Raw genomic sequence first — 23,299 nt, forward strand, 5'->3', positions numbered from 1 at the left:
AGGGTCAGAGCTTAACAGTGTGAGGATGATGTCTGCTGTGGAGAGCCACCTGGAGCAGGTGTCAGAGCTGCACAAGGTCAGGAGGGGGCTGTGGGTAGAGGATTTTGAGCCACTCAATAAAATTGAAGCATATGGGGTTACACTAGTATAAACGAAGGTTTGATGAGGAAGTAGATAATTAATTACATAGTTTCAAAGTACCTCCCTATAAAATATTAATTTCAAAGAAAAATGGGTAATTTTGCAATGGACAAGCCTGGCAGACACATGTAAACATTTCCAGCAATGAGACAAACTGAATCCATGTGACCCCTGGCAGGACGCAAGGACACAGCATTGTTTCTGGGATGTTCCTGCCAAAGCTGCAGAGCCTGAATCCAGTCACAATGGGATAGCAGACAAACCTAAATGAGGGAAATTCTACACAATAATTGGCCTGTCATCTTCAAAAGTGTCAAGGACATGAAGTCAAGGACTGGCAGGAACTTTCCCAGACAGGAGACTAAAGAGACAGGACAACTAAATGTAACCTATCATTCTGAACTGGATACTTTTACAATGAAGGACATGACTGGGACAAGTGGTGAAACACAAAGCTGGCCTGTAGGAATCTTCTCTTGCGTGTAGCATAGTCCGCAAATGTAGTGGTTTGAAACACAGTCACTATTAGCTCATAGTTCTTTCTTTTTCTTTTTAAGATTTATTTATTTGAGAGACAGAATGTGTAAGTGGGGTCAGGGGCAGAGGGAGAGAATCCCCAGGCTGATTCCCTGCTGAGCACGGAGACTGACTGACACAAGGCTTGATCTCCCAACCCTAGATCACCACCTGACCCGAAACCAAGAGTCAGAGGCTCAACCGACAGAGCCTCCCAGGCGCCCAAGGCTCAGCTGGGTTCTTTCTTTCTTTTTTAAGTTATTTATTTTAGAGAGAGAGAACCTGCAAGCAGAGGGAGGGACAAAAGGAGAGAAATCTTCAAGTAGACTCTCCACTGAACGTGGAGCCAGCGGTGGGGCTCAATCCCAGGACCCTGAGATCACGACCTGAGCCGAGATCAAGAGTCCAATGCGTAACTGACTGAGCCACCCAGGTGCTGCATCCACTGGGTTTTATGCTCAGGTTATCACAAGATCAGGATCAAAGTGTTGGATAGGTTGAGTTCTTATCCAGACACATTGGAAAGAATCTGCTTCTAAGCTCATTCAAGTCTTTGGCAAAATCCAGCTCTTTGGGACGCCTGGGTGGCTCAGTGGTTGAGCGTCTGCTTTCGGCTCAGGGCATGATCCTGGGGTCCTGGAATTGAGTCCTGCGTCATGCTCCCCACAAGGAGCCTGCTTCTCCCTTTGCCTCTCTGTGTCTCTCATGAATATAAATAAATAAATAAATAAATAAATAAATAAATAAAGTAAGTAAGTAAGTAAGTAAATAAATAAATAAATAATTAATTAAATAAATAAATATTCAGCTCTTTGTGGCTGTAGGTCTGAGATCCATTTTCTTGCTGGTTATCACCCCTGGGCCAACACCTTCCTTCTCATGCCCCACATCTAGTCTTCAAAACAGCAACACTTTGATCTCTTCTTATGCTTAGCATCTCTCTGATGTCTTTTTCCATAGAAAACATTTGCTTTTAATAGGGCTCATGTGATTAGACTGGACCCACCTAAACAATCTATCTTAAGCCATGAAACTTAACAGTCATTGGAGGGATATATCATCACATTGCTAGGTTCTAGAGATCAGGACAGGCCATTGGGAAGGGGGAAGGCATTTCAGAAATTCTGCGTACCACACAGCCTGTAGATGAAGTGATGTATCAGTGCTCATCTCCTAACTTTTGATGGTTGTGTTGTGGTTGTGTAGCAGAATGTACTTGTTTGTAAGAAATCCACACTAAAATATTTAGGATGATGGAGCATCAGACCACCAATTTACTCTCATATGACTTGGTATTAAAAAATAGTTCTTTGTATTTTTTTCCTAAAATTGTTCTATACATGTGTGTGCAGATTGATAAAAAGATAGCTACGACACATGTATTTATATATAAAAACAAAAATATCTGGAAAAATTTAGAAAGATAGATACAAAAGTTCCCTGTGATTACCTCTGGGACACAGAATTATTTAAGAGGGAAAAGAAGTATACAACTTTCATTTGGGGGCTATTTTATTTTTTAATTTATTTATGATAGTCACAGAGAGAGAGAGAGAAAGGCAGAGACATAGGCAGAGGGAGAAGCAGGCTCCATGCACCGGGAGCCCGAAGTGGGATTTGATCCCAGGTCTCCAGGATCACGCTCTGGGCCAAAGGCAGGCGCTAAACCGCTGCGCCACCCAGGGATCCCTGGGGGCTATTTAAAAAAAAAAGAAATAAATAGGAGAAAGATCTTCAAAAAGGACAGCAGGAGACTGGCTGCTGGTTTTGTGGCAGAGAGTGGGTGAACACAGAGGGAGGGCCGGGCTGAGGCCAAGATTCAATGATGAGGCAACAGGACACGTTAGTGCTGTTATACTCCTGTGCCTCTCGCAGAGCTACCCAGACATTGAATTTAGAATAAAATCTGTATTGAGGTGATGGGAACAAAGATAATTTCCTGCTGGCGATGACAGCATGCCAGATACCAACGGCACTGCCCAGGCAAGGTTTCTAGCTCCTCTTTGCCATTTGCTTTTCAGTATTGAAAAGACTGGTGTTGCTCTATCTCTTTAGTTAGTGACACACCTTATTAACATGTGTTAATGTCTTCAGGCACCTTGAGAACCTGTCTACCCAATAACACCCCAAGTCACTTTTTCCTGTGATGGATTGAACTGAGACTCCCAAAATTGCTATGTTAAAATCCTACCACCTAGAACATCAGAACGTGCGCTTATTCAGAGATAGTGTCTTTCCGGAGCCTATCTTTACCGAGGTGATCAAATTAAATGGAGGTCATCGGGGTGGGGCCTACTCTGACATGACTGACATCCTTAGAAGAAGAGACGAGGACCCAGACTCACAGAGGGAAGGCGATGTGAAGACAGACAGGATGGCCACCCTAAGGCCCTATTCTTGCAACTCTGCAAGGACCTATAGCATCTGGGCAAAGCCCATGGCCCTCCAGAAAGGGCTGGGATTTAAGTCCAGGTTTTAAATGTCTTTATTGTTTCCATGATTTTTTTCCCTAAGATATTTAATGTCTTTGCAATAGTAAATGGATTTGAATTTAGAGAGAATCATGAATGCAGTTAATGGTCTGACAAGCAATTTAAAAAAGGCTTGTATTGATTCCGGTGACACTGATGATTGGCTTTTACAGTCATGCCGGAGGAAGGCTCTCGTGGATTGTGGCTCTCCACTCTCAATCCAGCTGCAAAAGCCTGCCAGCTTTCATGGGAAGATTCCAGATCAGGCTTCCCACCAACAACGTCCTCACCTCCGATGATCTGCTCCAATGGCATCTGTGATTCTGGTAAAACCCTGCTCCCTGGAAAAAGAAAACAAAGCAATTTCAGCAAATGGTGGAGGACAGGCCCTGCTCTCACTGGAATCCCTCGTTCACCTAGCTCTATAACGCACCTGCCTCTGTCTCCCCCAGATGCGTGCCTCATGCCTTCTACATGGTCCTCACCTGGGAACCGAGAGGTATTTCCACCTAGGCCCTCACAATGGGAAGGGAATCAATTTCACGTATTAACAGCTCCCTGATGTCAAGCCAATATTACTGAACAGGGACACTGCCAGAACTCCTCGGGCCAATAAACACCACTGACTCACAAGTTCTTCTTGAATTCCTGGGCCCTATCTTTTGTCATAGGAGCAACACAGTAATTTTTCCCTCCGTTTTTGAATCCTTGAATGAGGAATAAATAGAGACAGGTGAACAGCATCTTCTCCATTTGAGTCATTTGGGCTTGATACCACATTAACTTCTGTTTCAAGCCACACAGGGTCCCACTCACTTCAAAAGGGCCTCCAGCTCCCGCTTGATCATGCCCACCACAGGCGGGCCCCGGTAGGTGAGGGCTGTGTACAGCTGCACCAGCGAGGCCCCTGCCCGGATCTTCTCCAGCGCGTCCTGCCCACTGCTGACTCCGCCAACCCCAATGATGGGGACTCCGCCTGCACAGAAGCACATGCAACCGCGTGAGGAAAGGCAGACAATGGGAGAGCCTCAATCTGGCTCCTGCCCTCTGGCCCCTGCTGAATGCAGACATTCATAGATCAAACCCCAGAGCCTGAGCCACACAGAAATCTGAAGAACAGGGACTGAATTCTTGCCTTGGGTGAGTGCATACATCTCCCGGATGGTTTGGGTTGATAAATCTCGAAGGGGCTTCCCACTCAGCCCTCCGATCTCAGAGCGCAGGGCACCCTGGAGGCTGGCAGGGCGGCTCACTGTGGTGTTGGTGATAATCAATCCATCGATGCCCAACTGCAGTGTGAGACAGAGAAAAAGCCCTCCAGTCATGGCACTGATGGAGCTGAAGAAGCTTCCCTGAGAGTCCGAAAGAACAACCAGGCCAGGTGCCCACACTACAGACCCTGGAAGCAAGAGCTATAACAGAGCTTACCATGCTTCTAGAATAAGTGTCTGTGTCTGGATGAGCCTCAACATAACAAGAGCAGCCATCACATACTGACCACCCATAAGGTTCCACTAGGACAGGGTTTAATCCTTAGAACCACTCACTTTAGTCCTGACCAAGACTCCTAGGTAGTGAGTGGTGGAACTAGGATTTGAACCCAGGACTTCTAGGTCCAGTCTGTGACTCCACCACTCCCCCATGACACAGACACCTGAGGTTAGACTAGAGAAAGAGACAGAGATAGAATACCCTAGTCTGACCAAGGACACAACCGCAAATCTTAGAGCCCTTGCTAGATGAATGTGAGCAAAGAGAGAAGGGAAGAAATACAAGAAAACGACTCATCCAAACATTCCCTTCTTATTCTATGATGAGTTACATCAGGACAGGTACCAAACCAGCTCTCACTATTGCGGAAGGGAAGCCCCGCACTAGCCCAGCTGGCCACATGGCCCCCCTGGCAGTGGGGGGCATCCCAGGGCCCAGCCTGACTCACACCTCTTTCACCACACTGGCGATATCCTCCTTGTCCTGGGCCGTGAGGTCAGGTGCGATCTTCACCAACACGGCTGGCTTGTGTGCTCCCTGCAGGGCATCCCTCTCCTGCAGCACCTAAAGCAGCACGCAGCCAGAGATAGGGACGCCTCAGCCCACAGCCGGCGGTGCCACTGACCTGCAGCCCCCGCAGCCACAGATCAGCATGTCCTCACACTAAAGCACCAGCAAATTGTCCTTTTCCAGAAATACAGCTCTCTGCCATGCCAGAGACCCCACCAAGATGGATCTGATTCCCTAGAACCAAGGGATCTCCAATATAAGTCCCTAACATTGTCATCGGTGCTAGCTAATATATTAAGGTTTATTTAGACTTTTTCACTAAAAGAGGTAACAAGGAAGTACTGTCACAAGTACTATTTGGTAAAGAGTCATCCAATTCATTCATTTCATGTACTCACTGCTAGGGACAGAGAGTCCCTGCTGTCATGATCTTGCGGTGTAACAGCAGGGACAGGTGACAGAGCCATTAATCACTGTTGAGCATAATCAGTGTTCTGATGGGGGATTACAGGCATAGCAAGGGGTCCCATCGGTCCAGGTGCTAAGGACAGCTCCTGGACCGTGAGGCCCAAGCTTCTCCCTGGAGGGCGAACAGGCTGGTGGACGTGTCATTGCCTACCTTGGCCAGCAGGTGGCGCAGCTCCGCCTTTCCCTGCAGGCTCCGCAGCCCAGCAGTGTTGGGACTGGACACGTTCACCACCAGATAGTCGGCCAAGGGGCCCAAGACGCGCACCCCCTCCGTGTAGTCCGCAGCGGCGTCCACCGAGGTCTTATTCTTGCCCAGGTTTATCCCCAGGGGCAGCCCCTCTGTGAAGATCGCACGTCAATATTTTGCCCTCAAACGCCATCCCTGTGGGCCTCCCCCCGCGAATGCGACCCTCCCGTACCAGGGGGCAAACAGCTCGGGAAGCTGCTGCCTGCCAACCCAGAAGAGCTCACCCTCTGCGCAGCAATGTCTGGGCAACAACTAGATCTTTTGCTGCATTGTGCCCTTTTTCTTTTTTAAAATTCCATGGGAAATGGAGAAATCAGGAGTGCAAATACTAATGATAAAAAGGCAGGGCTCAGGTAATGAGGACAGTCAGAAATCGACAGGCATGTCAGAAGGGACAAATTTTACTCTCAAGGGCTGTCTGCTGGCCTAGAGTCACAGGCCAGGGGGTGCCGTGGGAAAGAAAATGAAAAATTAAAGAATATTACACAATACTGGAAAATGTTTGCCACTAATCATGCCTAAAATATAGAGGTATAATTCTTTTATAATCTAGAGCACATCCCAGTGCTCCCAGAACTGCCCTGGTTGCTCTCACAGCCCGGGCATATTTGCTAATGGCCACACCCTTCACTCTCCAAAATGTCTCCATTTGCACAGCAAGTATTACGCCAACCAACTTAAAAATCCATGAGATTATCGACTTGGATTTTGCACTTTTAGAAAAATACATTATATAGAAATATGCTGTGCGTGAAAGCAGGAGGCTGTCTGTACTTCTAAGATACCACCCCATCTGCAGAGGTCACTGGTACGTCAGTGCTGCTTTTCCCTCTCTGATGGTTGGGAAAAGACCTGGAACACAAGTGAGCTCCCAAAATGTGTGTCAGGTTTGTGGTATCAAAGAGCAACATCTAGTATTGCTCACCACCTTCTCATACGCTAAAATAGTCACCCTTTTAATCACCAGCTTGAAAGTAAATACGATTCCCTGGGAGGAAGGGAGGTGAAGAGGGGCCAGCACCCAATCAGACAAAAGCTACACAAGACCTCCAGGCTTCCCAAGTCCAGCCTCCACCAGGCCAAGCCATTTGTAAACTGATTCTTCCCCACACAGGTAAACTGGCTTAAAACAGAGCATCACTTTCGCGCAGCTAATGGATCTTTCATCAGCAGTTAGCTGCCCAAAGGGCCAAGACATTGAAGCTATAAATTTCTGAATTACTCTGCCCTCAAAGGGCCCCACAGCTTTTGTCAGTTTATGTTCCTTATTGTGTTAGCAACAAGCTGTCTTCAAGTCTTCTAGCTACTGGAAAACATGATGTGCAGAACTCTGCTCTGAGATCCTGCTTCACTCCAACCAATGTTCATGCTGGAGGTGGGGGTGAGAGAAAGCATGGGGTAAAGCTTGCACTGGCAACAATTAAAAGAAGGATTTTAAAAATAAATAATAATAATAAAGGAAAGGAAGGCAAGAAGGCAGGAGATTATCACAAGCTGTGGAGATCATATTACAACTTCAAAGCTCCCCAGATGGAAGGTCTGTAGTACAGCAAGGTCTGCTTCCACCAAAGCCTGGGATTTCCAAACAGGGTCGCTTCCTCCTCCTAAAATCAGAGGTTGCTGACTGCCTGGGCCCTTTCAACCTCACTTCCTGAAGTGAATCTGAGGTCCATAGGTTTTTCTCATCTTGCCACCAAGACATTCAATGAGACTCGACTCATGGCAGGAGTTCCAGAGGGATCCAATGAGGAAATGGCCACTGCTCCACACAATCTCAGAGGGCACCTGGGAAGGTGTGGTGAGGACAAAACAGCGCTGCAAGCACTCACTGCGCTTCCTGAGGGACAGCAAAGCAGAGCTCCCAGAGAACGGACCCCTGAAGGTGGCCACCTATCCCGCACAGTGTTTCTAAATAAATCCAGGAGGATATTTTCCCAAATGTCAAGATTAGCTCTCCCCGAATAGGAAGGAGTAGGAGTAATTTTAATTGTCTTCTTTATGCTTCTTGGTATTTAGTAATGCTTCTATAATTAACATGCATTATTTACAGAACACACAAAAGGACAAGAAAGCAAGACAGAAGAAGACGGTGCTCAAGGCCTGCTCACATCTCACCTACCCATGCGACCACAGAGGAGCTGCTTCGCTTTGCTCATTTCTAAGCTGCTCCAGTTATGATATAACCCAGGCTATATAATGAGGCAAAATTGCTTTGCTAAATTGTGAAATTCAGTTAAAACCTTGGTGGCTGTGGTAAAGCCAGGAAGATTCCCGAGTTCCTTTTTTTTTTTTTTTTAAATATTTTTTTTTAATTTTTATTTATTTATGATAGTCAAAGAGAGAGAGAGAGAGAGGCAGAGACACAGGCAGAGGGAGAAGCAGGCCCCATGCACCGGGAGCCCGACGTGGGATTCGATCACCGGGTCTCCAGGATCGCGCCCTGGGGCAAAGGCAGGCGCCAAACCGCTGCGCCACCCAGGGATCCCGATTCCCGAGTTCCATAGTGTTTTTTCCTATTGCTCAGTCATGTTTATTTCACTAGGAATGTTCCTGATCTTTCTCCCACAGGATTCCTTCCAATAAATGAGGGAAGTCCCTCGAGAGCACCCCCACTTTACCTTCTGTGAGCCTGGCCTGTTTCTCCTGTCTGGCCAGCAACCTGTGTTCGACCACTGAGAGTCCGTGACTGTTAAATCCGTATCTGTAGCACAGAAGCAGGTAGAGAGGGGACAACATTAGAGCCCTCAGCCAGACAGCAAGGACTTTGGAAAGATGGCTTCATGGCCGTACCCACTATACTTCTGACTTTTATTTTATTTTTTTACTTCTGACTTTTAAAAACAGAAAGAAAAAAAAAATAGAGACAGTTCTGAGACTTCTAAAGTTTAAACACCCCTGGAACTCCTAGAAAACTTTCCAGAACACCATCAAACATGGAGGGAAAGATTTAAATTTGTAAACAAGCTGCTCAGGTACCTAGCACTGGCAACAGCCCAGACTCATCACAGAGCTGCCCCAGACCCGTCTGGATCGGGCCCCCACTCCTTACTTATGAACGACTCCCACCCAGGGTCTCTCTGACAGCACCATCCTGCACCTCCTGCCTGCACTCCACAAACACTCTCCCAGAGAAGAAATAATAACCAACACCTACTGGTTACGGCACTTTGTTACTTGCAGCCAAAAATACTGAACAGATAAAGCAGCACCTGTTTTTGTTGACTTAATGAATAAATTACTCCATTCATTCAGCAGATGCTTAGTGGGCAGCCACTCCGTGTCTCCCAGTGCGAGGCTGAACACACAGGCTCTCCTCTCTCAACCACTGCTCGTCTACAGATTCTGCTAAGTACCGTTGTCCTGGTACCTGTAGCTATCTGTGGCAGCCGAATCATAAATATACTTTGCCTGGAAATTCTGAAGATATGATCCCAGCCTGCAGTGCAACAGGAAGATCAATAACTTCATTTCTAATGCTGGAAAATTTCCCTGAAACAAACACAACAAAGCAGGATGTGCAGTCCAATGATTCCCATAGGTCAATCTTCCAGAAGGCCAACCATGGGCCCAGAGGTGCTTATTAAAATCTCTTGAGGAAGCCCTCAGAAATCTGGTTACCAAAAAGTAACTTTTTGGAGTAACTTTTTTAGGAACACTTTCACTTTCTGAGTTTGTTGTAGTGAATATTGCCTGGGGATTACAAAGAAAAGGGCTTGATACAATCTAGAAGGCTCCCTCTTACTAAAAGCAGCTGTACATAGGGGTTATTAGATTTTCCAGTTTACCAAACACCAGGGCTGCACAGTCCAATTCAAGAACTTCTAGTCACATGTGCCACTGAACACTCGAAATGTGGCCAGTCCAACACGAGAGTGCTCTAAGTCAAACACACACTGGATTTTGAAGACTTGGTACCAGTAAAAGAAGGTAAATAGCTAATTAATCATTTTTATTTTGATTATATGTTAAAATTACATTGAGAATAAGATGAAATACTTCTAGTTAAATATAATTATAAAAAACAATTAAATAGAATCTATTATTAAAATTAATTTCATCCATTTTTTACTATTTTTTTTTCTTTTTACTAGTTTACTGTGGCTACATGAATATTTTAAGTTACATACAGAGTTCACATTTTATTTCTATTGGGCAAGGGCACTGGAGTAATAAAGCACAAACTCTAAAGTCAAGTAAGCCTAAATCTGTACCGAAGCTCTACCACTTATGATCTCATGATTAAAGTCATGCAGCTCTCGGAGCCTCAGTGTGTATATGCACTAAACCAGAATACTAAAACCTGCCTTTATGCCTGCACACAGGTGGTGCTCAACATGGTTCCTGAACATTCCAAATAGCAGAAAAATGCCCACGCTGTATGACAAGCAGATCTCTCGTTGCTGAGTGCCCTGCCGGGGAGAAGGCATTCCCTGGTGCCTCTGGGCTCTTCACCTACCTGTTAATGACTGCTTGGTCCTCAGGCAGGCGGAAGACTCTGGGCCTGGGGTTTCCTTCCTGAGGTTTTGGAGTAACACTGCCTATCTCAACAAAACCGAAGCCCATCTTGTAAAGTCCATCCACAGCTTCCCCATGCTTGTCAAATCCTGCAGCAATTCCAATTGGATTTCGGAATCTATGGCCCAAGACCCTCACCTCCTAGGAAGAAGGAAACAAAGCCAGAAGTGCGCAGGCTATCACAGTGTTTCTCAAAGTGCAGGCCCCAGCATGTCTGGGTTGGAATTACCCACAGAGCTTGTTCATCAGAAGGTGTTCCAAGAGCACCTACCAGCATATCTGATTCTTGAAAGGTGGCACGAGGAAGGAGCCCCAGGGAAGTGACACGAACGGCCAGCCTGTGGGCTGACTCAGGGTCCAGCAGCCTCTGCATAGCCGGCATCAGGTGTTCAGCATAGAAATGTTCATCCCCCATGGCTGTCAGGTAGGAAGTGAAAAGAAGTCCTCCACCCCCCAGGATGACCACAGCATCCTGGACCCGCTTCTGGAGGGAAAAAGAAAGGCCCACTGAAATTCCCCCAAGGCCAGACTGCAGTAACTTCTCTGAGCCCTTTACACCCATGCGCATAGGACATGAGATGTCACATGAAGCAATGTTTCTAGCCTTCTGCTAACACTGGTCCCCTTTGTTTCTAATCTTGCTTGCACGTTGACCTCTACTTCAGCGGCTGTATCCACACTTCTGCTGACACTCCTCTGGTCCTGAAGGACCCCAGGCCAGAGGTTTCAAGAGAGGCAGTACAGCCTCCGGGGGACATGTGGTAGGCATTTTGGAGGAATGCTAATAATAGATTTAGTGGGCAGGAATCAGTAAAGGCAGACATCCTGCATTGTTTTACGCTGACAGATGAATTGTCCCTGTCTTGTATGACTTTTGAACATCTCACTGACATTATGTAAAAAAAAAAAAAAAAAAATCTATTCATAATATCTGAGCCTATATTCCACCACATAAACACAAACTATCCCTGCAGAGTTTTCATATACTTTGACTTTTCCAGAAATGCAATTCCCTTGTAAACTGAGGGACAACCGCACTGTTTTGCACAGAACATTACCAAAGATTGTTCACCATTTCAGAGATCTCAGGGATGGTATAGTGCTTTGCTTGGGTGTTTGACAACAAAACATACCTGAGGTGCTAGATTGTCTAAACAGAGGCTTAACCACTGACTATATATCTATATATCTCATCACTGAGTCATGCCCCAACATTTACATGCTGAAATACATGTTATTTTATTACAAATTCCTTTAATTTCTCTTTTATATTCAGAGTTAGGACATTATGCTGACTTTTTAAAATTATACATAGACATTACATTATACATAAATTCCACTTCAGGATAATAAATGTAGTTGCAAAAAAAAATTTTTTTTTAAAGCATCAGATCTTATTGAGTCAACAATCACTATCCTAGTTCAAAACATGCTTTGTAACGTGTTTCTCTAGTTATCACTGCCAGATGTTGGGTCACTCATTCATTCAGTCAATCATCTGCCCAACATGAAGGAGCACTCAGAGTCCCTGCCCTCAAGGAGGACAGTCTCAGGAGACATCCTTAATCCATGATCATGCAAATAGGGGCACCTGGGTGGCTCAGTGGTTGAGTGCCTGCCTTTGGCTCAGGTTGTGTTCCCAGGGTTCTGGGATCGAGTCCTGCACCAAGCTCCTTGCAGGGAGCCTGCCTCTCTCGGTGTCTCTCATGAATAAATAAATATGTTTTTTAAGAAAATGATCACGCAAATATAGAACTGTGAAGATTGCTATGGAGAAAAAAGGTATAGGGTAATAAGAGAATCCAACCCACTCTCAGAGGTAGACAGGAAGGCTTCCTTGAGGAAGTGACTCAAAGCTGACATCCAAAGGATAAATAGGAGCTAACTAGGAGGCAGGGGGTGGGGGGTGGGGGGAGTAGGAAAAGTATAAAGGCGCTCTCGGTGGCAGAGGATAAGGAGATGCACCCAAGGAAGAGGGAAAGGGGGGGGGGGGGGCTCCTTGGATGCCAAGGAATGAGGGAAAGCACCGCACGAGAGCTAGGGGGACAGGGAGGGGCATGGGCCAGAATGCAGATTTGCGTTTCGCTCCCTACACAAGTCATTGCGGTGATCCGATGTGCCCTGGAGGATCACCCCAGCTGTTAATAAAGAGCAAGGATCTGCCGTCTTCCTTCCAGGCTCCCGCAGATTACAGGAGCGCCCCTTGGTGTCCATCGACAGGCCCGTGAACGCGATCACACAAGTCCCCGCCCCACAATCTCCTCGAGAAGGGCTGGGGCCGCGTCTCGGTGTAACTTCGTTGCTCGTGGATCCTGCACGCCAGGTCGGGCCGTCCTGTGCTCCCTAGAGGCTCGTGTGCCACGTGCAATAAAAATCTGGGCCCCGCGCGTTGACACAGACCCGCATCTGCTCAGACTGAGCGGGCCGTTAGCAGGCGGGCCAAGCACACGTGCACAAGCACACGCACGGAACCCGCGCTGCCTCCAGCGACACAGACGCGCCGGGGGCCCACGCTGGGAGCCGAATCCCGCCCACAGCTCGCCGCGGCCAGCCCGCGAGGCTCCTCTCCGCCCGCCGCCGGCCCGCACTCCGCACAGCCTGCGCACAGCCCGCTCTCTGAACTCACTTTCAGCTGTCTCCACGCCATGCTCTTTCCGCCACCGGGCCCGCCTCTGCCTCATTTCCATTGGAGGAGATGGCCGCGAGCTATCCAATCACCGCCTGCGGCTGCCGCCTCACCAATCGCCGGGCAGGAGGGCGGGGCGGGCCCCTCCGCGGCGGAAACCGCCGGCTCGCGCCGTCACGGCGGCCACGCCCCTTCCGGTCCGGGCTGCCTGCGCGGGCGCTTCGCGGTGCGGCGCTGCGGGGCTGGTGCCATCGCGTCCGCGACCCTTCACCTCCGAGCAGCCCTCCCATTAATACCTTGATCATTAGATGTGCCGGTGCTCTCGGTAAAGCAGGTACCGGGAGTATGTGTCAGACACTGTAAAAGGGTTGGAATAAGATAACCCGAATCGAGCCCAGAGAAGATTTCATCAGCATCAGGTTTTACCTAAAAAAGTGCCTAAAACGGACGTATGTAGGTAGGTACGTGTGTTAATGAAGGTGTCGGGACATCAAGACTTTGTAGCCGAGTCCTGCAACCCAAAGGATTCCACTGCAGGGAAGACTTGGTGGACTCCTATTGAGAAAACTTCCAAATTAATTGGATACTCGTTTTCCTGGCATTTCACGAGGTTTCAGTTTTCTAGTTTGTTCCGACTTCAGTCTCCCCAACCCCCCGCAGAATTACTTCTCTTTATACACGCTTCCCGTTCGTATGCATTTACTCAGGCTGACTCCGGCCTGCACGACCGTTTTGTCTCAATATGGCCCAAGTGCTGGTAATTTCTCCCTCATCTGAACCTTCATACACATATGCTGTACCTGACCAGTTTGTTTTGTTTTTAAGATGATATTTAGTCGTGAGAGACAGGCAGAGCCGTAGGCCCAGGGAGAAGCAGGCTCCCTGCAGGGGGCCTGACGCGGGACTCGAACCCGGGACCCCGGGGTCACGACCTGAGCCCATGGCAGACGCTCAACCGCTGAGCCCCCCCAGGCGCCCCGCCCCGAGTGGCACTGTCTTTATGAACTACAATTGTTTGGTCTTTTTTATCCGCCCCCCTAACTCAACTGTAAACGTTTTACAAGTAGGGGCCATACTATATCTTTAGTTTGATTCCTGCAGTGTTTCTCAAACTAGAAGAGTGTATTCTTGGATATACACCTGAGAATTTTTGATACTGGTGTCCTCTTTCTGTAGTGATTTTTTTAAAGTAATATAAGCATCATTTGGACAAACAACTCTGAAACCTACCAAGCTATTTCAGTGCCCACGTTTATTTTGTACCTATTATCATATTTTGGCATCAAGAAAGAAAACCGTCTAAAGCAAACGATGGGCGTGCTGCTGGTGAAGAACAAATGACATGCTACGTGAACAAAGGGTTTTCAGCAATTCAAGTAAAGCAAAGTGGTGAGAGAATGGTTTTTCCCTACAGCATGAAGTAGCGTGCCTGCCAAATCAAAACAGCCTGTGTGGCCCTAAGCCAGTATTGTGTTTATCTGTCAGATAGCTATTTGGTGTAGCACGTTTTGATTTCATTGGTTTTCAGTTCCTGTTTGAATTTAACTTGTATTCGTTCTTTCATCAGATATTTACTTTTTGCTTTTTATGGTTGTGTAAGAGCTTCAGCATATAGTTTATGCCTAGTTTTATGTTTGGTCATATTTTAAAAAACAATACAATAATTTAAACACGTCTAGGGGGTCTGCAAGAATGGTTTCCTTTAAAAACACACACACGCAATACATTTCTCAATTTTTAGCAACGCTGACTTATCATCTTCTACTCCTTTACAGCCTAGGCTTAGCAAATAAAGATCTATTATAAAGCTAAAGGTACAGCTGGTTGTGTAGACACAGGTGGTGGTGCCCTGTAAATACCCATTGCTTTATTGATCTTTGCTGTTTGTTTTCAGCCTTTAGGGATTCCACCTGGATCCTTAAAAACAAAAATCCTTTTATCTCCTTGACAAATTGTTCTCTATTCTTAAAAGAATCATACTTATAAGTATCACAAACCCACCAAGAATATATTTAAAGGACTAGATAGCCACTGAGCCCCCACACTGTTTTTTGCTCACAGTTTGGAGAGAAAATGTTCTTCAGGGGAACATGGCTTTGGTTATACATCAGAATAGGTATCATTCTAGGAAGGGAGCTAAATACCCCAGACCAACGTGGTAAAAATAATTGTTATCAGCTTAACAGGTTTCACTGCAGCTATGAGGAAGCAGAAGATTATTGTCGTTTGCAGGGAGGACACCTCGCTTACACTTGGAACCCAGAGGTCCAGCATCTTCTCTGGGACTTTCTGGAAGAAGGGCATAAGTGGTGGATTGGACAAAATCTAAAGCTGCTGGGAAAACATCAAGAAAATAACAACCTAGGTAAGGCTCTGGGATGTAGTGTTGACAAAGTAAAAGCCCTGACTTTTATTCTGGAACAGGAGAGAGAAAGAAATTTAAATCTTTCTGCTTTTGTGCATAGAAAAAAATCAGTCACTTTACTTCATCACCATGGTTCCTCTGAAGTATTTCTGCTTTTGTGCCTCAACCTGTGATTTGTCTGTGTAGCAAAGATGATATTTTTCTCAGTTTATCAAAAGCTAAGGCACCTGATATTTTACTGAAAGTACTAGCAAGATTCTGAGGTGGGAAACCTTTTATGGCCACTTTGTTCCTGGTACATACCTCTTCATCATTCTGGCCCCACGCTTCCTAATTCAGAAACCAGGAGATAAATTATTTGCCTGTTACCTTTCTTATGGAGATATTTTCAAAATTATGCACCATAAAATTGTGTGGAAAGGCACAAATCCAAGGCACTGTTTTATTACCACCATCTTCACTGAAGTCTAGGTGAATTAGTACAAAGCCTTGTGATAAAGAATGCATAATAGGAAAAAATAAATATAATGTGTGGGGGTGATGTGGAGAATAAAGGCAAAAGAAATACAGAAAAAAATTAAATGTCCTTACAACTTACAGTCCATTGACAAGTACTTGAGACAGGCAGGGTGACCTTACTCCAGAAGCTTAATGGCCTCAATGTTAATACTTTGCTGGAGGTGAAAGGCAGCCTTAGCTTGACATTGGCCCAACCTCCAGGATCCTTGTAAGTCTTCTTTAACATCTAAAAATCTGTTTGGAAACTCCCTTTATCTCTTCCCTCTGACCCCAAAATATATGTTAGCAACCATCCTTCAAACATATGGCCCACTGATAACCATTTTATGGGTCTTGTGATTAAGGTTTACTGGACAGTCATAAATGACCCCTCAAGGTCCAGGAAACCTTGCTTCCAAATTCCTTAGAGGCTTACGCTACCTAACACCTTCCCAACTTGAAAGAATATAATCAGTCACCCCTCACAATCTCAGGGCAGCTTTTTCTGCCCACAAGTCCTATCCCAATGTTTAATAAAACCACCTTTTTTGCACCGAAGATGTCTCAAGAATTCTTTCTTGACCCTTTATTCCCAGACCCCAAAAACATGTCACATCCAGGGGATATCTTAAGTTTCATCTGTTGGATGCTAGCAAAATTTGGTTTTCATATTTACTTATTAAAAAAGGTTGATTTTGGAGTATGAGGCTCATCTGGGTCTGGCCCTCCCTCAGCAGGTGTCATGCCCCCCTGGGCCCCAGGCCCCATCAGCTGCATATACGTGTCCAGAAACTCCAACTGGATATCATCAAATGTGGACTTCTGCTCACTGGGACATTCTTTCATTTGCCAGGCTGGTAAGTGATGAGAACACCTGCTGCCAAAGTCATAATTTCTAGAAACTAATTCTGTATAAGGAGAACAGCAGAGAGTATTGGTTAAGGAGTCTGTTTCATGAAAAGGAGGTAAATGCAAAGTGACATCCAAAGACCAAAGGAGACAAAAGACTGAAGAAAAAGACTGTCAAGTCCAGCTTGACAAAGAATGGTTCATTAAAAGGGAACCACCCAAGAGGAGAATGTTTAGGAAGAGATGTGTACCCCAGACCAAGGACTTCATGCCCCAAGATTTATTTAAGGGTATGGTTAAATGGAAAGAAAAAATGGGGATGGGGGCCGGGATGGGAGGGAATGTGCTCAGGAATATTTCTTGTCACAAAGTCTGTGAGTGATAGACCATAGGACGCCTATAGGGATTTTGATGATATATATTGATTTTCATGATGGATTTGAGAAACTGTTCATTTGGAATAACTTTCACATACATCTCACTCTGGTAGTTATAGCTGTGTGTGATGTTGCCTTCATTTCTTGACTTGGGTGAAGTGTGAGAGAAAATGTAGCAGTCAATTCCATTTTCCTCACATGAACTCCTAACCCTTTCAGTGCTTGGGCTTCACAGGGAGGACCAGGAAAGCAAAGGAGGAAAACAGCATGTGGTGTAGGAAGATGAGAGGGTGAAGGGTGAGGAGGCTGTTGTCATGTAGGTTTGCTTCCTCAGGAGTAGGCGATGAGAATTGTGTGCATAAAGTTGGGGGTGTGGTTTTTCTTTTAGTCAACGTTTTTCATGGTGGTTGTGTCCAGCATTTAGTCTTACTGCAGTGAATTCTCAAAGACCTTCCAATGTCGCAGGATAGTCTGAGTAAGAATTTTGTTCCACCTTAAAATGTCACATATACATTCTTACTAAAAAATGAAGCATCTATGGGTGTTTCATAAAACAGAATACATTGTAATATTTCTTTATTGTAAGAAAAAAACAGATCACCTTCTTCAAATACTGGGTATTGAAAGGACCCAGTATTTAGTATTTCCAGGTCATAAATGTTTGGCTTCCAGCTTTTCATTCTCCACCCTTTCAAGCTCTCTGTAATATGCTTGCTCAGTGTTACCATGAGAGCATGAGGTTGTTGGTGAGGCCAATCTCTGTATAAATGAAGTGGTCCTGTGTTCCACTGTCACAAATGTGAGTGTGCCACTTTACAATTGTGAACTGTTTTTCATCTTCACAGGAGGTTATTTGGCCCAACTCATCTCCAGAACAGGAAAAGCAACCCTTAAATACCCTACATTTAGGGTATATTATACCCTAAATAGGGTGATGGTTTTCTTTTTTTTTTTTTTTTTTTAAATTTTATTTATTTATGATAGTCACACAGAGAGAGAGAGAGGCAGAGACATAGGCAGAGGGAGAAGCAGGCTCCATGCACCGGGAGCCCGACGTGGGATTCGATCCCAGGTCTCCAGGATCGCGCCCTGGGCCAAAGGCAGGCACTAAACCGCTGCGCCACCCAGGGTTCCCAGGGTGATGGTTTTCTATCCATTTTTTACTCTTCAAAGTTTGACTTTTTAGATATTTTCACCTACTCTTGGTTTGGGGATGAAAATGCATTTCCTGGGGCAGCCCGGGTGGCTCAGCGGTTTGGCACCGCCTTCAGCCTGGGGCCTGATCCTGGGGACCGGGGATCGAGTCCCACATCGGGCTCCCTGCATGGAGCCTGCTTCTCCCTCTGCCTGTGTCTCTGCCTCTCTCTCTCTCTTTCTGTGTCTCGCATGAACAAATAAATAAAATCCTTAAAAAAAAAAAAGAAAAGAAAATGCATTTCCTGATACTATCATTCATGTACTCACAAGAGATTACTGCCAAGGAACGTGGAATGGTTGTGTGGAAGATAATCTTGGGCAAAAAGAGTTCTAGGGGGATCTGGCTGAGTCTGTGGAGCATATGACTCTTCATCTTAGAGTTGAGTTCAAGCCCCATGCTGGGTATAGAAATTACTTAAGCATAAAATCTTTAAAAATAAATTTTTAAAAAAGATTTTATTATTTATTCATGAGAGACACAGAGAGGCAGAGACAGAGGCAGAGGAAGAAGCAGGCTCCCTCTTGAGAGCCTGACGTGGGACTCGATCCTAGGACCCCGGGATCACGACCTGAGCCAAAGGCAGATGCTCAACCACTGAGCCACCCGGGTGCCCCAACAAAAGTGTTTTTAAAGAGAATTCTATTTAGTTATCTAAGCCAACCCAGCAAATTCTGAGCCAACATTCCCATAATGAGATTAAATATGTTTCTGCAATTAAGAGATCAGGCTCCAAAGTCAGACTGCTGAGTTCATGTTTTGATTCTGGGACTTTCCTGTTGTGTCACCTCCAAAGGATTGTTATGAGGATTAGTAAGATAAGTAAAGTATTAGAACAGTACTTGGCAGAATTTTGTAGTTCTTACTGTTAATATTAATGGAATTTCTATTTTTTTGTGCAAAATTTATTTTCTACTTCACATTCATGTCAAAGGTCATTGGATCTCTTGGAGATCCAATATTGCTAATTATCTTTAAAACTAAAGTACTGGGGGGACCCCTGGGTGACTCAGTGGTTTAGTGCCTTCCTTCGGCCCAGGGTGTGATCCTGGAGACCCAGGATCAGGTCCCACGTCGGGCTCCATGCATGGAGCCTGCTTCTCCCTCTGCCTGTGTCCCTGCCTCTCTCTCTATGTCTCTCATAATCTTGGGAGTCATGAGTTCGAGCCCCATGTTGGGTGTAGAGATTCTTAAATAAATAAAAAATGTTAAAAAAAAAAAAAGAAAGAAATAGCTATTGTTGTCATAGTGTTTGTTTATTTTTCTGTGAGCATAAGATGCCTCTTCTGGGGTGCCTGGATGGCACAGTCGGTTAAGGGCGTGACTCTTGATTTTGGCTCAGGTCATGATCTCAGGGTCATGAGATGGAGCCCAACGTCAGACTCCATGCTGCTGAACCATGCTCTCTTTCCCTGTCCCTCTGCCCCTCCCCATGCTCCTGCACAGTGCCTCTCTCTTAAAAGAAAGAGAAGGAGAGAGGGAGGATGGAAAGAAGGAAAGAAAGAAGGAAGGAAAAGAAATGTCTCTTCCAAAATAACATGTTGGTAGAAGAAGTATTTGTAAATTTGTTCCTTAACATTCAGAAGAGAGGTCTAATGTTTCATATTATGAAGTATTGTTACCAAAAAATGGAGAAATGCAACTTTAAACTGAGATACCATTTCCCACCTATCAGATGGGCATAAATCCACAAACTCAACAACATACTATGTTGGCAAGACTGTAGGGAAATAGGTACTCTCATAAATTGCAAATGGGAATGCATTAAGATACAGTTTCTAAAGAGAGGAATACTTGGGAATCTCTCGCAAAATTGCATTTACATCTACCCTTTGATCTAGTATTCTTGCTCCTGGAAATCTATCTTGAAGTTAGAATGGCAAAAATATAAAAAGACACACACATGAGGCTATTCATTGTAACTCTCTGTGTAATTGCAAAAAAGTAGAAACAATCCACACCCATCTAGTGGGACTCTGGTTGTAAAAAGAAATAAGGAATATTTCAATGTACTGCATTGGGGTTATTTGTATGTTGTTTTAGTGGAAAAAAGCAATGTGCAGAACAATGTATATTCTACTTTAAGAAAGAGGTTAGGGATCCCTAGGTGGCTCAGCCGTTTGGCGCCTGCCTTTGGCCCAGGGCGCGATCCTGGAGACCCGGGATCGAATACCACGTCGGGCTCCCGGTGCATGGAGCCTGCTTCTCCTTCTGCCTATGTCTCTGCCTCTCTCTCTCTCTGTGTGTGTGTGTGACTATCATAAAAAAAAGAGGTTAATATGAATATAAATGCATATATACCTATACACATATCTAATCTATAAACATAATAGAAAAATAGAAATGAAAATGATTGCTTATGGAGAAGGGAGGGAATAGGATAGAAAGGAGAAATAGAATTTAGATCTTTCTGAATGTACCTGCTTTCATAATTTTAACATTGGAACTCTAAATTTTTTTTAAAGATTTATTTTTATTTATTTATGATAGACATAGAGAGAGAGTGTGTGATCACCCCGCTTGTCATCCAAATTTTAGCTGAGATATAGTCAGTGAGGTTGTACAATCTTCTCAAGCCATGTCGGGCAGCATGTGTGAGAAACAGCAAGTATACGTAAGGAGGCATGTTCAAGAATGTTATTGTTCTCCTGAACTCTTTTATCTCTACCAATAAGAATACAGAATATGAGGAGAATATTATACTTAGAATGTAATTTCTTAAAATGAACTTAATTCTGGGGCACCTGGGTGGCTAAGTCAAGTAAGCATCTGCCTTCGGCTCATGTCATGATCCTCAGGGTCCTGAGATGGAACCCCATTTCAGGCTCCCTGCTCAGCGGGGAGTCTGCTTCTCTCTCTCCCTCTACCCCTCCCCTCTGCTCATGCTCTTTCTCTCACTCACTGTTTCTCTCAAATAAATAAAATCTTAAAAAATTTTTTTGATTAATTTAATTCTGTCTTCATGGTGTTTGACTCCGTCAGTGGACCTCATTTTGTGATGTTGGGTGATAGAAGGTGATGTGACTGCTCCATAGCAAAAGAGCTCTCTGAGAATTCCTACGTTCTTAAAAAAAAAAAAAAGGGTAGTAATCATTAATTTGTGTTGTTTCGATTACCATGCATATGCTGGTAACAACTATTTTATAGACTTACAGCTAGTTACACAATAGAAATTATCTTTTCCATTGGCCTCCCAAATAGATGCCTTCTCAGACCAACATGAAAGACATGGAAATAATCCTCATTTACATTGGAGACCCGAGGAGACAAGAGGAGAAATGGCAGTACCAAGAAACAAAAAGATCCCAGGTAATGTGTAGTGAAATCAATCTTGCCTGAAAAGATACACAAGTGTTAATGCTGAAGTGTATCCTCATACCATGTACTCAATATTTTTTTTAAATTTTATTTATTTATTTATTTATGATAGAGAGAGAGAGAGAGAGAGAGAGAGAAAGAGAGAGAGGCAGAGACACAGGCAGAGGGAGAAGCAGGCTCCATGTACCGGGAGCCCAATGTGGGATTCGATCCCGGGTCTCCAGGATCGCGCCCTGGGCCAAAGGCAGGCACCAAACCGCTGCGCCACCCAGGGATCCCCATGTACTCAATATTTGTTGCATTCTGTTTTGTCCGATCTTATTATTGCAAGTTTTACTCTCATTTTATAGATACTTAAAATTTTATCTGACAGAGAGCAGAAGCAGGGTGAACCGGAGAGGGAGAAGTAGGCTCTCCACTAGGTAGGACACCCCACGTGGGCTCAATTCCAGGACCCTGGGATCATGACTTGAGCAGAAGGCAGATGTCCAGCTGACTGAGCCACCCAGGCGCCCCAATAATTTCTTTCTTTTTTTTTTTTTCTTTTTATTTTATTTACTTATTTTTTTATTTTTTTTATTTTTTATTGGTGTTCAATTTACTAACATACAGAATAACCCCCAGTGCCCGTCACCCATTCACTCCCACCCCCCGCCCTCCTCCCCTTCCACCACCCCTAGTTCGTTTCCCAGAGTTAGCAGTCTTTACGTTCTGTCTCCCTTTCTGATATTTCCCACACATTTCTTCCCCCTTCCCTTATATTCCCTTTCACTATTATTTATATTCCCCAACTGAATGAGAACATATAATGTTTGTCCTTCTCCGACTGGCTTACTTCACTCAGCATGATACCCTCCAGTTCCATCCATGTTGAAGCAAATGGTGGGTATTTGTCATTTCTAATAGCTGAGTAATATTCCATTGTATACATAAACCACATCTTCTTTATCCATTCATCTTTCGTTGGACACCGAGGCTCCTTCCACAGTTTGGCTATCGTGGCCATTGCTGCTATAAACATCGGGGTGCAGGTGTCCCGGCGTTTCATTGCATTTGTATCTTTGGGGTAAATCCCCAACAGTGCAATTGCTGGGTCGTAGGGCAGGTCTATTTTTAACTGTTTGAGGAACCTCCACACAGTTTTCCAGAGTGGCTGCACCAGTTCACATTCCCACCAACAGTGTATGAGGGTTCCCTTTTCTCCGCATCCTCTCCAACATTTGTTGTTTCCTGCCTTGTTAATTTTCCCCATTCTCACTGGTGTGAGGTGGTATCTCATTGTGGTTTTGATTTGTATTTCCCTGATGGCAAGTGATGCAGAGCATTTTCTCATGTGCATGTTGGCCATGTCTATGTCTTCCTCTGTGAGATTTCTGTTCATGTCTTTTGCCCATTTCATGATTGGATTGTTTGAATAATTTCTTTCTTATTTTTTTTTTTTTTTTACTTTCTTTCTTGATGGGCCTTTGGCCATCTTCTTTTCACATGTGCCCAAAACCAAATGAAAGATAGGATTTTCTCTCACAAAGGTTTCCATCCAAAGAATCGTCTTAAAGTCCTTGCAGATTCTTTCAAATTGTGGTGTTCTCTCTCATTTTTTTTTTAATTTTGAAAAATAAATATGATATGGGAAAGGATGCATTAGCCTGAAATGACTTCAGTCAATACCAGTGTTGGATGATTATAGAGATCATCTGACCAAATGGGTGGAA

The 23,299-nt window shown here is 44.8% G+C and overlaps 3 protein-coding genes across 14 annotated transcripts in view; 2 read left to right on the forward strand and 1 right to left on the reverse strand.

The window, feature by feature from the left end:
* The window catches only part of TXNL4B (thioredoxin like 4B), a 45,222-nt gene extending 41,351 nt beyond the window's left edge, over positions 1 to 3,871 (forward strand). For all 3 annotated transcript variants that reach the window (XR_013375011.1, XR_013375013.1, XM_077889293.1), the window contains one exon: positions 3,302 to 3,871. The gene's annotated coding sequence lies outside the window, so the exon portion shown is untranslated. The remainder of the gene's footprint in view (positions 1 to 3,301) is intronic.
* On the reverse strand, positions 3,125 to 13,124 carry DHODH (dihydroorotate dehydrogenase (quinone)). Of its 4 annotated transcripts, none has more exons than XM_077889227.1 (10): positions 12,986 to 13,124; positions 10,631 to 10,843; positions 10,301 to 10,500; positions 9,212 to 9,280; positions 8,463 to 8,545; positions 5,749 to 5,936; positions 5,070 to 5,183; positions 4,264 to 4,417; positions 3,945 to 4,104; positions 3,125 to 3,469 (listed from the first exon to the last, which is right to left on the reverse strand). In XM_077889227.1, the coding sequence occupies exons 1-10, from the start codon at positions 13,004 to 13,006 to the stop codon at positions 3,415 to 3,417; spliced, it is 1,257 nt and encodes a 418-aa protein (XP_077745353.1). In that variant the 5' UTR covers positions 13,007 to 13,124; the 3' UTR covers positions 3,125 to 3,414. The 4 variants fall into 4 exon arrangements, with proteins under 4 accessions (XP_077745353.1, XP_077745363.1, XP_077745371.1 ...); XM_077889237.1 differs by lacking the exon at positions 12,986 to 13,124 and adding an exon at positions 12,453 to 12,919; XM_077889245.1 differs by lacking the exon at positions 9,212 to 9,280.
* Positions 13,125 to 13,178: 54 nt separating this feature from the next.
* Positions 13,179 to 23,299, forward strand: part of PKD1L3 (polycystin 1 like 3, transient receptor potential channel interacting) — a 68,361-nt gene continuing 58,240 nt past the window's right edge. For 2 of the 7 annotated variants that reach the window (XM_077889345.1, XM_077889354.1), the window contains exons 1-3: positions 14,403 to 15,350; positions 16,583 to 16,705; positions 21,471 to 21,578. In XM_077889345.1, coding sequence (XP_077745471.1) covers positions 15,059 to 15,350; positions 16,583 to 16,705; positions 21,471 to 21,578 — 523 coding nt within the window. In that variant the 5' untranslated portion in view covers positions 14,403 to 15,058. Of the gene's footprint in view, positions 14,375 to 14,400; positions 15,351 to 16,582; positions 16,706 to 21,470; positions 21,579 to 23,299 lie in introns of those variants that run through there. The other 5 variants (XM_077889374.1, XM_077889364.1, XM_077889384.1 and 2 more) reach the window with 5 other exon arrangements.

Source organism: Canis aureus, chromosome 3 (assembly GCF_053574225.1).
Source record: "Canis aureus isolate CA01 chromosome 3, VMU_Caureus_v.1.0, whole genome shotgun sequence".
In the NCBI taxonomy this organism is placed as follows: domain Eukaryota; kingdom Metazoa; phylum Chordata; class Mammalia; order Carnivora; family Canidae; genus Canis; species Canis aureus.